The sequence below is a fragment of the Ranitomeya imitator genome, chromosome 1 (assembly GCF_032444005.1).
Source record: "Ranitomeya imitator isolate aRanImi1 chromosome 1, aRanImi1.pri, whole genome shotgun sequence".
NCBI lineage: Eukaryota > Metazoa > Chordata > Amphibia > Anura > Dendrobatidae > Ranitomeya > Ranitomeya imitator.
In genome coordinates this window covers 307106272-307122923 of record NC_091282.1, presented here as the reverse complement: position 1 = coordinate 307122923, position 16652 = coordinate 307106272, and the positions used below count along the sequence as shown (strand labels likewise).

At 47.4% G+C, this 16652-nt stretch overlaps 1 protein-coding gene across 1 annotated transcript in view; it reads right to left on the bottom strand.

Moving 5' to 3' along the window:
* Positions 1–16652, bottom strand: part of GCN1 (GCN1 activator of EIF2AK4) — a 144090-nt gene that overhangs the window by 95025 nt on the left and 32413 nt on the right. The window contains exons 17-20 of the mRNA XM_069758364.1: positions 2513–2588; positions 543–702; positions 269–458; positions 58–182 (exon numbers count right to left, since the gene is read on the bottom strand). Coding sequence (XP_069614465.1) covers positions 58–182; positions 269–458; positions 543–702; positions 2513–2588 — 551 coding nt within the window. The remainder of the gene's footprint in view (positions 1–57; positions 183–268; positions 459–542; positions 703–2512; positions 2589–16652) is intronic.

Sequence of the window (16652 nt, the reverse complement as noted above, 5' to 3'; positions counted from 1 at the left end):
GACGAACAATGGGCTATGTCTGGCATTGACTGTCATTGAAGTATAATGCTCACTGACCTGATCACTGGTAGTATTAGAAGTGATTACATGTAGAAATTCGTCAAATTGAGTATTTATGAATTCAGCCGGATCGAACTTCAGCTTGTACATTACATCTACCCACAAGTCCTTGTATGAGGAGGCTGTATTCAGAAAAAGGATAGTTACATTACATTAGACAAGGAGTAAGTTCACCTTATATTTGTGTATACATTTGTCTCTTTCTCACCAACTAATGGATGGTTTGCTAAGACCAGAAGCTCCTGAGCCAGATTTTCTGCTTCTGAAGAATCAGATTCCAACTCTGGCACACAAGTAAGAACATGGATTGCTTCCTGGAGGATCCGTGGAGATACATACAATTTCCCAGACTCTGGAATGTCCTCTGAATCCATTGTTAAACTATCAACCGGTACCAACTGTGACAAACAGAAACATTGCATGTAAATTAGTAAAGTAGTACTTTGTCTCCAGTCTCCACGGAGGAATGGACTTCCGTTTACCTTGTTTGAATTTTGGACAACCTTCAGCTCAGATAACAGGCCACGTAACAGTTTGGTGCCTCCAAGAGAGGCCAGCAGCTTCTTGATGGTCTGCTGACACTGCTTACGTACTTTCCAGGAGCGAGTCAGCAGGATAGTAATCAGGGCATGGTAATATGGCCTAAAAAAGAAAATCAAAAAGGGAAGGTAAACCTTGCATCTATATATACAAGAGGCATCGTGATTACTCGCTAATCCCGCCCCCTGCACAGTAGCTCCGCCCCCACCCCATTACCACACACAATCCCGCCCCCACCCCATTACCACACACAATCCCGCCCCCCCCCCACATTACCACACAATCCCACCCCCCACATTACCACACAATCCCGCCCCCCACCACATTACCACACACAATCCCACCCCCCACATTACCACACAATCCCGCCCCCACCACATTACCACACACAAAAACGCCCCCCACCACACATAATCCTGCCCCCACCACACACACAATTCCGCCCACCCACCACATCACCACACATAATCCCGCCCCCCCACACATAATCCCACCCCCCACCACACAATCCTGCCCCCAAACCACATCACCGCACACAATCCCGTCCACCCACCACATCACCACATAATCCCGCCCCCACATCACCACACATAATCCCGCCCCCACGCCATTACCATACACAGTCCCGCCCCCACCCCATTACCACACACAATCCTGCCCCCCCACACATAATCCCACCCCCACAATCCTGCCCCCAAACCACATCACCGCACACAATCCCGTCCACCCACATCACCACACATAATCCCGCCCCCACATCACCACACATAATCCCGCCCCCACCCCATTATCATACACAATCCCGCCCCCACCCCATTACCACACACAATCCCGCCCCCCACCACATTACCACACACAATCCTGCCCAACAAATAATCCCGCCCCCCACCACATCACCACACATAATCCCGCCCCCCACCATATCACCACACATAATCCTGCCCATCACCACACATAAACCCGCCCCCCACATCACCACACATAATCCCGCCCCCCCACATTACCACACGAGGCTCCGTCCCCACACATTACCACACGAAGCTCCGTCCCCACACATTATCACACGAGGCTCCGTTCCCCCACACATTACCACACGAGGCTCCGTCCCCACACATTACCATACGAGGCTCCGTCCTCACACATTAACACACGAGGCTCCGTCCCTCCACATTACCACACGAGGCTTCGTCCCCACACATTACCACACAAGGCTGCGTCCCCACACATTACCACACGAGGCTGCATCCCCACACATTACCACACAAAGCTCCGTCCCCACACATTACCACACGAAGCTCCGTCCTCACATTACCACACGAGGCTCCGTCCCCACACATTACCACACGAAGCTCCGTCCTCATATATTACCACATGAGGCTGCGTCCCCACACATTACCACACGAAGCTCCGTCCTCATATATTACCACATGAGGCTGCGTCCCCACACATTAAAAACAAAATCCAGCTCACCATACCGACATTCCCAGGAGCTCGGAGCACGGAACCGCTGTGTCAGGGCGTGGACGAACAGGAAAGAGAAGGAGATCCAGCTCAACGAAATAGTGATTAAGGGTGCTTAGTCACCGGAAACGCGTTGACCTTGTTTTTATAATTTTTTCTGTATGCTGATGTTTTGTCCTTTCACTGTATTTTGAGTGAAATAAATTATGGATTTTTCACTATTTCGTTGAGCTGGATCTCCTTCTCTTTCCTGTCCCCACACATTACCACACGAGGCTCTGTCCCCACACATTACCACACTAGGTTATTGAATGTTGTCATTATTTACTTTAGTTTAATCACCAGCTGCGTTAATTAGATAGCAATGAGCGGGCTGAGCGTTAGCTGGCTGGAAACAGCTAGTACATCATAAGAAAAAAAATGATAGCGCCACAATAAAGCCTGAACTTACTGAGCGCGGTTGTCGGGGAGCCTGTGGATGTGGTCCAGCAAAAGCCTCTCACATAGCTGCAGAAGAGTGCAATGACCTAGGAAAGGCAAAACAACAGGAATCAGCTTGCCAGTTTTTATTATTATTATTAGGAATACATTAGCTTATTACTAAATTCCAGGGTGGATAAAAATCAATGTTTTTTTTTTTTTAAATAAAAAAATTGGTTTTTTTTATTTAAATCGGATTTTTTTTATTTAAATCGGATTTTTTTCAATAAACTGCTTTTTGAGGAAAATATTTTACCATCCAATGGTTCTTCCATCATGAGATAAAGCTGAGTTGTTTAACTCAGTAGAATAAAGGCTGTATATGTGTAACATTCACAATGCCATGCTCTTCCAGAGGTTTCTGTAGGATTAGTGGGCAGTTTCTCTCCTATATTATCACAGACACTCGCTTTACTTACGCAGTTCTCAAAACTGAATTTGACTCCGCAGAGGTCCCAGCCTCTTCTTCACGGCAAAAATGTTACAACATGAACAGAGTTGAGAAAAAGACCTTAATCCTATTGTTCTACAAACCTATGAGTACAGAATCAACCCCTTCAGTGCCAAGTCCAAGAAGTTAGACAATATGTTTCTGATTGTTTGGAGTGGAATAGATCTGCACAACACAAGAAGAATGTGAATCTAAGTGTGAGGAGGAGGAAGGGCAAGCAGACAAGAAAATGAAAGTGAAACTTTGAGCACAATACTGCAGCATAGCCACAGACAGACAAGTCTGGATCTGTTTGTGTGTACGATCTGAGGTTTATTACATTCTTTCCTTATAATGGCAGCAGGCCGTAAAAAAGACCCAGTTTGGGAATATTTTAATGAAGCTCCTTCGCCTATCGGTAAGGCAGGCATGCGTGCAAAATGTAAACGATGCAACAAAGAGATGCAAGGCCTGGTGGCGCGAATGAGGCAACATCATGAGAAGTGCGGTGATGATCCAATAGGATTAAGGTCTTTTTCTCAACTCTGTTCATGTTGTAACATTTTTGCCGTGAAGAAGAGGCTGGGACCTCTGCGGAGTCAAATTCAGTTAGGTAGAAACTTTGATTTAAATCACTGATTTAAATCAAGCCTTACTGATGTTGAGGAGAGCCATAAGATCAAATACTTAATTAACCCCAAGACATAAGAGGTTGAGAGAAGCGACCCATAACGTGTATTGTTTAACCTTACAAGCTTTCTTAGATTAAAAGACACTAAAGATGGCTGCCATTTCCTGTATCAGAGAGCCATGTGGCTGCCTGGCTGGTATCCAAGATGACGCCCACCCTGATGACCTCATGGATCCACCCACAGTGACGCCCACCTTGATGACCTCATGGACCAACCCACCCTGATGACCTCATGGATCCACCCATGGACTTGCTCATTGCCCAACCCACTAACCAATGGAATGCATCCGATCACTCCCATTTTAGAGCTAACCGAGCCCCCTTACAGGGGATATGTAACCATGTGTTCTGACTGAATAAAGTCTCTTTTTCCCTTGCAGCTGGGCCATAGATTGATCATGGAGAGTTTACATATGACTGTGTGTTGTTATGTTTATTTCTTGGTGCGCACCTGATCAATATCCATTAGGCCAGGAGTAGGCAACTTAAGTGAAGTGAACATTTTATTATTAAATTGTTCAACCTAACAATTTGGCTGCCCAACCTGGGGCCAGCAGAGGAAGAGCCCTGAACCCTGAGGACCGGCGACTGGAATGGCACGACGCGCTGAATACCCCGAACATGGAGACTGATCACCTCCTTATCAGAACACGGTAAGTCTGCTGATTTTTATAATCTGTAGTCTTTACCTGTGTCCTTCGGGGTATCCTGTGCAGATTGCCTGACCGTGTCCGGTCTTCGTGGTATCTGTAAGACGGCAGAAGGGTCTCTCCGCTGCTGGTCATTTAATTGCAAGAACCGTCACATGTTTTAGTTGCCTACTGCCTGTTATGTGTTGTGAGGAGGGGAGATGACTGGTAGAACAGGAAAAGCAAGTTTTTTTGTTTTTTTTTAGTGAAGGAAAAGCAAGTGTTAGAACAGGAAAAGCAAGTTTTTAGAAAAGAAAAGCAAGCAAGTGTAAGAGAAAAAAATATATATATATTTTTGTCTGTGGTACAGTACATGGTTGTCGCCTGTGATAAGATTTTCAGTTCTGTATAAGAGAGACTAGGACCTTGAGTGATTGACTCGGCCTAGGGGGGCCCGGTAAAACTTGGAGTGAGATGACTCAGTTCGGCGCCTAATAAATTGTGTAGCGGCTCATTAAAACTTGGAGTGAGATGACTCAGTTCGAGCCAAATAAATAAATTTATAGTTTTTTTTTGCACCGTGGCATCGAGTGAGTTGACTCTGCACGGGGACTGGTAAGTTAGGGAATTTGACTAAGTAGGGAATAATTGGTTTGTAAAGTACAGAATACGGAAGTCAGACAGGGACCACGTGACAAGAAAGAATAGGAACTGAGTACTGCAGACTCAGTTCTCTTTAGAATCTCAGGTTTGAGTCATCTCCCCCGTCTTATTGTTTGTTTGGTGTTTGTTATCTTGATAGAGATATAGATATCTATAGAAAGATGGAGAAATTAATGCAGTTCTGCCGTATTGGCACTAAGCCAAATTCAGATGGCAAGTTAGACCAGTGTACATTAGTAGCGACTCGTGAAGGGAAGAGTCATGTTAAACAATGTAAAAAGCTTATGAAGTTGTGTGGAATGCCAGAAGGGGAAGGTTACAGCCCCTGGAGTGGAAGATTGTCTTGAAAGAAAGGAAAGGTATCCTAGAAGATAATGGATTGTTGTCTACTGCTAGGGCATGGGAGAAAGTCTCTGAAAGTCTGTATAGAGAAAATTGGGTAGAAGAGGAAAGGAATAAAAAGGGCAGAGTTTTGAGTTATGTGTATTACAAAAATATATCCTGTGAGGGGCCACCACCTTATAATGGTGGCCCAGAGCCATGTGCTAACCCTGACGGCGGCCATCTTGTGAATGGCAAATTTGTTAGTGCTGACGGCGGCCATTTTGCAGATGGCAAATTTGTTAGTGCTGACGGCGGCCATCTTGTGAATGGCAAATTTGTTAGTGCTGACGGCGGCCATCTTGTGAATGGCAAATTTGTTAATGCTGGTAGTAGCCATTTTGTGAATGGTAAATTTGTTAATGCTGGTAGCAGCCATTTTATGGATGGTAAATTTGTTAATGCTGGTAGTAGCCATTTTGTAGATGGTAAATTTGTTAATGCTGGTAGTAGCCATTTTGTAAATGGTAAATTTGTTAATGCTGGTAGCAGCCATTTTATGGATGGTAAATTTGCTAATGCTGGTAGCATCCATTTTATGGATGGCAAATGTGTTCATGCTGGCGGCGGCCATTCTGTGGATGGCAAATGTGTTAATTCTAATGGTGGCCATTTTGTGGATAACATGTAATTCTGACGGTAGCCATTTTCTGGATGGCAAATGTGCTGCTCCTGGTGGTGAACATCTTAGACTAAGGCTATACACCACATCACCAAATCCTTGTTACCCAGTAATGACCACTAACGGCCAATACTATTTTCCTTTGGGAAGTGAACAAGCTTTACCCATGTATCCTGTCTCAGTGGTTTCCAATGGGGCACCGAACCTTTCCCCTATCTAGCAATGCTCCCGCCTGGATCGTCCTCGGCACCAACCCTTTCTACTGTCACTTTCACTGCTAATTTAGCCGCACACCCACTGTTGTGAATTCTGTGGCCAAGCTCCCTCCTGTGGTCGTGAGTGGTACTTCGGCTGGTTCTGTCTATGAGCTTCCTTTGGTGGATGAGAGTGGTACTGCGGCTTCTGAGTTTCCTTCCTCAGGTGATGAGGTTAAGTCGTTAGGTGCTGCTCTATTTAACTCCACCTAGTGCTTTGATCCTGGCCTCCAGTCAATGTTCTAGTATTGGTCTTGCTTCCTCCTGGATCGTTCCTGTGGCCAGTCTGTCCTGCATAAGCTAAGTTTTGCTTGTGTTATTTTTGTTTGCTATTTTTTCTGTCCAGCTTGCTTTGTTGGTTTTCCTTGCTTGCTGGAAGCTCTGAGACGCAGAGGGAGCACCTCCGTACCGTTAGTCGGTGCGGAGGGTCTTTTTGCCCCTCTGCGTGGTTGTTTGTAGGTTTTTGTGTTGACCGCAAAGCTATCTTTCCTATCCTCGGTCTATTCAGTAAGTCGGGCCTCACATTGCTAAATCTATTTCATCTCTGTGTTTGTGTTTTCATCTTTACTCACAGTCATTATATGTGGGGGGCTGCCTTTTCCTTTGGGGAGTTTCTCTGAGGCAAGGTAGGCTTATTTTTCTATCTTCAGGGCTGGTTAGTTTCTCAGGCTGTGCCGAGTTGCATAGGGAGCATTAGGCGCAATCCACGGCTACCTCTGGTGTTGTGTGATAGGATTGGGGATTGCGGTCAGCGGAGTTCCCACGTCTCAGAGCTCGTCCTATGTTTTTGGTAATTGTCAGGTCACTGTGTGCTCTGAACTTCAATGTCCATTGTGGTTCTGAATTACCTGTTCACAACAACCCACACAAGATGCTCCAAGCAATGGCCTCTCCTCCCAACGCTTCCACTACAATAGCACTCTCACACAGTCTACCTAACCCTATGCCCGGTACCTCACAGGCTCTCTTGCAGCCAAGTGCACACCTGTATGGGACGGTGGCAACTGTATCAAGGGGGGGGGCTCAATCTGGGAGGGGGATGTCAATAGCACAGGAAGCACAAAGGGGAGGGAATGTTGACAACCTGTTTTCAAAAAGAACTTCCTGAGGGACCCTTGTTAGTGGTGGGAAAGGGTGACATAACGACAATGGAAACAGACGCTATTGTTAAAGCTGCCAATTCTCGGTTAGAGCATAATGGAGGTGTAGCTAGAGCTATAGTGTAAGCAGGAGGGACGACTATTCAAGCTGACAGTCAAATCATTGTTGAGTCACATGGTCAGATAGCTGTTGGGGACATAGTGGTGACTAAAGCTGGCAATCTTCCATGTAGAATGATCATACACGCTGTGACCCCTACTTTTGACCCTATTCATCCAGACGTTAGTGCTCAACAACTTCATGCAGCAATAACTCGCATTTTAGAGTATGTGAATATTAGTGAGCAAATTGAGACCTTGACAATTCCGGTGCCATCTCTACTCCCGCCTCAGGTGTCACCACCAACAGTGCCAATGCTCATGTCTGAGGAGCCCACCCTCTACGTCAAGTTTACACCCCAGCAAGCTGCTACTCTGTTGTACCAAGCTCCAGATCCAGAAAAACAGCCGATGCCTTTCTACAGAAGCATGCTTCAAATCCAAAGAACTTACCCAGCTACGTGGCAAGATCTAATTTCCCTGTCAAATCTTAAAGCAGTCGATGCATATTGGCCTGTTATGGATATCGTGTTCAATGATGACTCACTTGCCAGTGACAAGACATGGGACTCTGGTGTTGAGTTCTGCCAAGAACCCAAGACATGGGCCTCGGATGAGCTGGCTGACCTATCACTTATTGTCGCCAAAGGATTCCAGATGCCTCAAAGCTGATGCAGCCATTGTACAAAGACCTCAAGACATCAGCGTTTCCACTATGTACCAAATCCGTGGAAGCTTTCTACGCTCTTAAACAGGCCATACAGTCTGCACCAGCTTTTGGAATCCCAAATTCTGATATCATCTGAGGACATCCAGTTCTCTTAATGGCTCCACACGACATAATTGCTATTCCTGCAACCCTAAGCATCTGTTGGTGCAGCGTCATATGAGACTACAATATTCGCTGTTGGTTCCGGATAATGTCACTCTTGTCCGCTGCAGCATCTTCAAACTGTCCATGCTGCTTCCTCTTTCCAGGGGGGATGTGGATGATGATGCTCATGCTCTCGGAGAAGATGCCTCTACACACGCAAAGGAGGATCATGACTGTCTTGAACAAATGCAGAAAGAAATAGCCTCCAAGAAAAACGTGTCTGAAGACCCATTCCCACATGCTGACCTGACGTTCCTCACTGATGGTTCCAGATTTGCAGATGAAACGGGAAGGTTCCATACGGGATATGCCGTGGTTACACATGACCAGGTCATCTCAGCTGGATCACTACCACCGCACATGTCTGCACAAGAAGCGGGACTTAAAGCTTTGACGTTGGCTTGTCAGGAAGCAACGGAGAAGGTGGTCAACCTCTACACGGATTCAAGATATGCTTTCGGAGTGGCTCATGACTTCGGCAGTATCTGGGCAGCCAGAGGATACCTAACGTCCAGTGGAACTCCTGTAAAACATGCTGCTACCATACAAGAACTTGTGGCCGCTCTTGATCTACGTTCGGAGGTTGCAGTGATCAAGATCAAAGCTCACGGAAGATTGGATTCTCCAGAAGCAAGGAGGAACTTCTTTGCTGACAAAACAGTAAAAACCTATGCTGCTGATCCATTTGGGAAAGAGAAAGCAGCGGTGTACGTGTCACAAAACACTGAAGAAGGGACTAAAGGCTCTCTTATGAGGATTATCCATCTACATCAAGACATTGGATGATGAAAAGAAGCCATGACAAGAAGGAGGACCTAAAAAAGGATGAAGATGGAGTCTGGAGGGTGAACAAAAAGTTCTGTCTACCCCGTAATCTGTATTCCTCGGAGACAGAATGGGCACACGGTATCGCCCAGAGGCCGGAATCAGATGATTGACCTGATTTGGAAGACTTACATGGCACTTGGGATCTCTACTGTCACCCAAAAATACTGCAATTCCTGCCTTGTGTGTGCAACATGCAATCCAGCACCGCCCCAGAAAGTTACTCAGAAACATTGGCTAAACCACTCTATCCCTTTCGGAGGATTCAGATTGATCACATTCAAATGCCAAAAGTAGGGAAGTACGAGTATGTACTGGTAGTGACTGACATGTTCTCAGGATGGCCCGAAGCCTATCCAGTAATAAACATGACTGCCAGAGTGACTGTTAAGAGACTGATGACTGAAGTAGTATGCAGATATGGGGTCCCAGAGGTAATTGAGAGTGACCAAGTACCCGCATTCATTGCAGCACTGACTAAGGAACTATGGACATTGGTGGGAGCTGATTTGGGTTTACATACTCCATATCACCCACAGAGCAGTGGGAAAGTAGAAACACTGAATGGCACCTTGAAAAATAAAATACTGAAAGCCAGTTAGGAGGTCAGACTTGGACAGATATTTTGCCCATTGCCTTATACTCAGTCAGAAACACTCCAAGGGGTCCCACCAAACTCACACCACACGAGATTCTTTTTGGGGGAGCCTCCAAGGTTGGGTCAATATTTTCCACAACAACTAGCTTTAGGAAGTGATACTCTTGTAAATTATGTAATTGTCCTTACTAAAAGAACTGTCAGTAACACATGTACAAGTTTTATCATCCATTCCAGATTCCAGTGAAGGTACCCATGATTTCCAACCTGGTGACTACATGCTGGTAAAGAAGTTCATCAGAAAGACATCCCTGCAGTCGAGATTTGAGGGTTCCTACCAAGTGCTCCTGACTACTCCTACTTCAGTCAGGATTGCTGAGCGTCTCCTGGATCCATATTATTATTATTTATTGTTATAGCGCCATTTAATCCATCTCTCACGTTATAAACTTGTTAGACAGTTAGGGACAGAGTAGGATCTGACCTGCTTGTCAAAGTCCAGCTACAAAGGGAGGTTTTCCACAAGGGAAAACTTGTCTCAAACTGGTGAAAACTCCAATTCCCCCCTCCCGGGCGAGACGGTCAGATCTAGGATGTGTTACATCAGGGTGAGTGACATGTGTAGTTAATGTAACCATGGAGATTGGAGAGTAATAGATCCAGCAGGTAGAAAAGTCCCGAGGACGCTGGTAGCGCGCTCCGAGGTACCTCCTGATATATCCATGATTGGTCACACATTCTCTGGTGTCTATAGCATCTGTATTGTCATGAAGCCTCTGATGTCATAGTGACACTTAACACTGGTGGGTTAGGAAACCACGGTGGGATCAAGATAAAAAAAAAAGGTTAATAAAGTATTTAGGGGGGACTGTTGAGGAGAGCCATAAGATCAAATACTTAATTAACCCCAAGACATAAGAGGTTGAGAGAAGCGACCCATAACGTGTATTGTTTAACCTTACAAGCTTTCTTAGATTAAAAGACACTAAAGATGGCTGCCATTTCCTGTATCAGAGAGCCATGTGGCTGCCTGGCTGGTATCCAAGATGACGCCCACCCTGATGACCTCATGGATCCACCCACAGTGACGCCCACCTTGATGACCTCATGGACCAACCCACCCTGATGACCTCATGGATCCACCCATGGACTTGCTCATTGCCCAACCCACTAACCAATGGAATGCATCCGATCACTCCCATTTTAGAGCTAACCGAGCCCCCTTACAGGGGATATGTAACCATGTGTTCTGACTGAATAAAGTCTCTTTTTCCCTTGCAGCTGGGCCATAGATTGATCATGGAGAGTTTACATATGACTGTGTGTTGTTATATGTTTATTTCTTGGTGCGCACCTGATCAATATCCATTAGGCCAGGAGTAGGCAACTTAACCCTGCTGTCCTGTTGGTCAAAAATGACCGACTTTGAACTTCAATATTCTTTAAAATATTCAAGATGCGGCTCTGAAACCCGTGGCCGACCGACCCATCCTCATTTAAGTCAATCAACCACAAGTTTCAGAACCGCATCTTGAACACCCCAAAAAATACCAAAGTTCAAAATAGGTCTCCCCAGACCGAACAGAACAGCAGGGTTAAGTGAAGTGAACATTTTATTATTAAATTGTTCAACCTAACACTGACTAGTGATTTAAATCGTGATTTAAATCGTGATTTAAATCAAATCCACCCTGCTAAATTCATAGAAATTTGTAGAAAAAACTAAAGCAGCCCTATTTATTAAGATACAGTGTGGACATTAGCAGATTATGGCCACGGTCACTAATAATGGAAATACTGTAGATTTTCCTATCCAAATATTTGAGTAAAAAAATCCACAGGGAGAAAAGAATAGCAACAAATTGGATGAGTTCAATACCAAGTTTAAAAAAAAATAGGGATTTTTGTATATGCACCGTAAAATCCTTTTCTCCGAGCCAATCATTGGGGACACAGACTGTGGGTGTTATGCTGCTGCCACTAGGAGGACACTAAGTAAACATAGAAAAGATTAGCTCCTCCTCCTCTGCAGTATACACCCTCTGCTGGCTCTAGCCTGAACCAGTTCGGTGACAAAGCAGTAATAGCTCATGACTAGCAAACAAGTGTACAATATGTCAAAACCAAGGAACAAACACAAGCCAACAGGCTAACAGGGTGGGTGCTGTGTCCCCCAATGATTGGCTTGGAGAAAAGGATTTTACGGTGAGTACACAAAAATCCCTATTTCTCCTTCGCCTCATTGAGGGACACAGACCATGGGACATCCCAAAGCAGTCCCTGGGTGGGGAGCAACATAGCAGATGAAACCCCATGTACAAAAAGGCTACAGATGTGTCACTGCCGTTTGCAGAATCCGTCTGCCAAGGGCTGCATCTGCAGAAGCCTGAGTGTGAATATTGTAGTGCTTTGCAAAAGTGTGCAGGCTGGACCAAATCGTAGCTTTGCAAACCTGTTCCGCCAACGCCTGATGGCGATAGCTCAGGAAACGGCCACCGCCCGAGTGGAGTGTACCTTAATCCCTGCTGGGATAGGCTTGCCTCTGACGCGGTAGGACTCCTGAATAGCTGAGCAAATCTACCTGGCTATCGTGGCCTTGGAAGCGGCTAGACCCTTCCTGTGCCCCTCTGGAAGCACGATAGAGCATCCGAGTTTCGGAAAGATGCCATCCGTGAAACGTACCGCCTCACAGCTCTCCCCACATCCAGAGTGTGAAGAGCCCTTTCGATACGATGGGCTGGTGCTGGGCAAAACGAGGGGAATACAGGTCAGCAATACGTCCTGCAGCGGTCGAAAGGAACTTCCTGTAGAACATCTAGGACCAAATTGGGGTCCCATGATTTCAACTGCATTTTCTAGGGAGGTACCACGTGGGAAACCCCCTGAATAAAGGTCTTCACCCGTAATCTGGTAGCAATCCTGCGTTGGAACAGCACGGATAAGGCTGAAATATGACCTTTGAGCGAAGTAAGCGTGAGGCCTGACTCCAGATTGGTCTGGAGGAAATCCAAAAAGGATGGAATGGAAAAAAATGAGAGGAGAACGTCTGCGGTCTCTGCGCTAAGAGAAAAAAGCCTTCCAGGTGCGATGATAAATGCGTACCGACGCGGGCTTCCGGGCACTAATCATGGTGGAGGCCAACTGTTGAGAGAATCCAGCTTGGGTTAGGATTCAACGGCCAAACCGTTAAACACAGGGCCCCTGAATTTGTTGGTGGCAAATCGAGCCCTGGGAGAGTAGATCTGGAAGATCGCCAATCACAAGGGAACGTTGGCAACGAGTTGCACTAGCTCTACATACCACACCTGGCGTGGCAGTGTGGAGCGACTAGGATCACTGGAACCCCTTCCGCTCTGATCTTCCTGATGACCCCCGGAAGAGGAAAGACATATGGGAGACAAAATTGATTCAACAGAAGAACCAGTGTGTCCGCCCCGATGGCTCCTGGGTCCCGAGTCCGAGCCATGAACCCAGGAACTTTGGCGTTAAACTTTGAGACCATCTGATCCACATCCGGCGTCCCCCAGCAAAGAGATCTGCTGAAAAACTGCCGGATAAAGAGACTACTTTCCAGAGGCGAGACCCTGACGGCTGAGGAGGTCTGCTGCCCAATTCTATACGCCCAGGATGTGAACAGCTGAGATGTACGCCATCTCTGTGGCGTTGTCTGATTGGATCCTGATGGGATAACCTGCCAGATGATTGGTTCTTCTTCAGTCCTATCTGATTGCTCCTATCTCCGGAATGTTGACCGGGAGACACGATTCTAGAGCAGACCATATTTCATCTGATTCACGGAAGACCTCAGCGTCCACCATCTGAGGGTCTGCGTGACCCGCTGAGAGACGGAGCCGACGGTTGAGAGAGAATATGCTCCTGTCCCAGACCGTCAAAATCGCATGTTGCAGAGGCCGGAGATGAAATTGGGTGAATGTGCCATCGCCTCCCTTGCAGCTACCATCTTACCCAATATTCCCATGCTGAATCCTATGTAATGAGAAAAAGGATCGGCAAAGCATCCAAGCTCCCTGTTGTAAGGCCAAGACCTTCTTTGGAGGGAGAATCACCAACCCTCGGGAAGTGTCTAGGATCATCCCTAAGCAGGATATCTGCTGAGCTGGTACCAGAGAAAACTTGTTTAAGTTTATCATCCAGCCCAGGCGAGAAAGAGTATCCACAGTGATACTCACGCACTCTGCGTAGGCCTGGAAGGACGGACCCTTGATTAACAGATCGTTTAGGTATGGTTAAACCACCATGCCCAGAGAGTGTAAAATGGACATGACGGCCGCCATGACCTTGGTGAACACTCTGGGGGCAGTGGCGAGGCCGAAGGGCAAGCTGACAATTGGAAGTGTTCGCGAAGAAATCTTTGGTGAGTGGGAAAAACCGGGATATGAGGGTAAGCATCCCGAATGACGATGGATGCCAGGAACTCTCCCTTTTCCATCAAGGTGATGACCGAGCGGAGACACTCCATTCTGAAGTGTTGAACTCTTACAAACTTGTTTAACAGTTTTAGGACTTGTATGGGCAGCATCGTTCTGTCTTTCTTCGGAACCACAAAAAAGGATAACGCCTGTGCCTCTGTTTTGGGGGGAAAAAATGTGTTGGGAGGGCGAGAAGAAAGAAAAAAAAAAAACTATCTTGTATCCGGAGGACACCAGATCCCTGACCCACTCGTCGTGAACAACCGACAGCCAGGACTTACAGAACAAAAAGTAGACGGCTGCCTGCTTTGTAGACGTCAACCGGATACCGCAACAAGTCCTTGTGCAGAGAATCTGTGGGATCTAGCCCTTGCAAGAATGATTGGGTCTGTACTACACCTGTGAGCCTTTGTCGCTACGAGAGGAGCGGCTCGGTGCGGACGAGGCGGTCGCAGAGGACGAGCTCGGATTGACACGAAAGGGCCAGGATCAACTTGCTGTTGACTCCGAAAAAGTCTGCCGGCCTTTCATTGTGGAAGGAATTTACTCTTCCCCCAAGTAGCGTCGGAGATAAGTTGGTCCAGCTTTTCTTTAAATAGTTGATTGCTCTGGTAAGGCTGAGAGGTCAAGGACTCTTTTGGAAAAAGGAATCCGCTCGGCACCTCTGAGCCATAGCTGCCCTTCTGATGGTGATGGAGTTGTGGCTGCGAAGGTTATGCAATTAGCCGCATCTAGAGAGGCTTGTATCACGTACTCTCCGATCCGAGAGATTCGTATAGCGAGAGGAGCTGCCTCAGGAGGAAGGTTACTGCCCTGAATGGCTTTAGCCAGAGCCTCTGCCCAGTCGACCACAGGTTTAGCCACCCAGGTCGTGGAGAAGGATGGAGGCAGAGCCAAACCAGAGGCCTCAAAGTCTGACCGAGCAAGGTTTTCAATCTGTCGTGTGTGATTTTTAATTGAGGAACCATCAGACAAGGAAAGTAGGGTTTTTTGATGTGAGACGCGATACAGGATGATCCACTGAAGGAGACTTGATCCAATATACCCTTAGAGCAAAAGGGTTGCCTTGTGAAAGGTTTATCCGGCAGATCCCTATGTCTCTGACAATGTCCTTAAACTCGGGGTGATTGACACCCTGAGGCCCTATAGTCCTTTTAAAGGACCTGGGATAGACCTGGGATAGACGTAGGATCCTCTTCCACCTTCAGAGTTTGTGCCTAAATGAGGGTCTCCACCGTCTCCTGATACTCCTGCGAGTTCAGGTCTATGGACCCATCCGACTCATATTCTGAGTCGTGTTCGCTGCGAACGCCTGGGGAGCGGGAGCGAGAAAACGGAACTCACAAACGCCGAAGCACAGAAGTGTCAGGGGGACGTGCTATGGGCCCATGCTCTAGAGGCCTGTGCATTCTGGGATGGATAACGGCCCCTGCTAGTTGATGGTCCCAGCACAGCTGAGCTCTGTTGCCTTGGCCAGAAAGGCCATAGACTGACAGGGACATAGCCCACTCAGGGGGCTAGGTCCACTAGGGTCGGGGGCAGCAAAGGGCTCCTGGACACATACAGGGTCACAGGTCACGCCAAAAGGGGTATTCTAGCCCCGGGGCAGCAAAGTGCCCTATAAAAAATACTGCACTGGAGGGAAAAAAAGAGAAAGGTCCTGTGTCCCAAGGATGGTATCTCTCATCGCTGCTCACAGTGCTCCTGTCAGTGCTATCTTCAAGCTGATATCACCCCCTCAGCCACCGGTGGCCGTGATCCCCTGCTTGTAACTCAGGGGAGATGGCCACCGAGAATAGGAAAGGGCGCTTCTCGTTGAAAATGAGAAGTGCTATAATCATGGGCGGAGCCGCCGGCAGGTGGGCGGAGTTCCGAGTTGAGGACTAGTCGTGCTAGAAGACAGGGACTAAATTTTCGGCCCAGAAGTGCCGAAAAAAAACGGGGGATTGCCCCAGAGACCGGAACATCCCCTCTCATGGGACCAGGACCCTCTGCACCCCCATACAGTGCCCTCCTGCCACCACCCGACGTTGCACTCACCTGATGTCGACGCGGAACTGGTGCTGCAGGATGTGCCACGGCACGTGTAGCAGAGCCGAGATGCAGATGTGCCACCGCAGGTATAGCGGAGCTGGGTGCTGCAGGATGCCTCATATGTAGCAGAGCTGGGTACTGCAGGATGTGCCACCGCAGGTGTAGCAGAGCTGGGTGATGCAGAATGTGCCACCGCAGGTGTAGCAGAGCTGGGTGCTGCAGGATGTGCCACCGCAGGTGTAGCAGGGCTGGGTGCTGCAAGATGCCTCAGATGTAGCAGAGCCAGGTGCTGCAGAAGTGCCACAGCAGGTGTAGCAGTGCTGAGTGCTGCAGGATGCCTCAGATGTGGCAGAGCTGGGGAGGTATTCCTGCGGGTTGCTGTCACATAGTTCACCCTCAATCCACCGTCCCTTTGATAGTGAGGTGGAGAGGGACTTTCTGCCTCCTTCCATCATCCACTTTTTATCAGTGGTGATGCAAT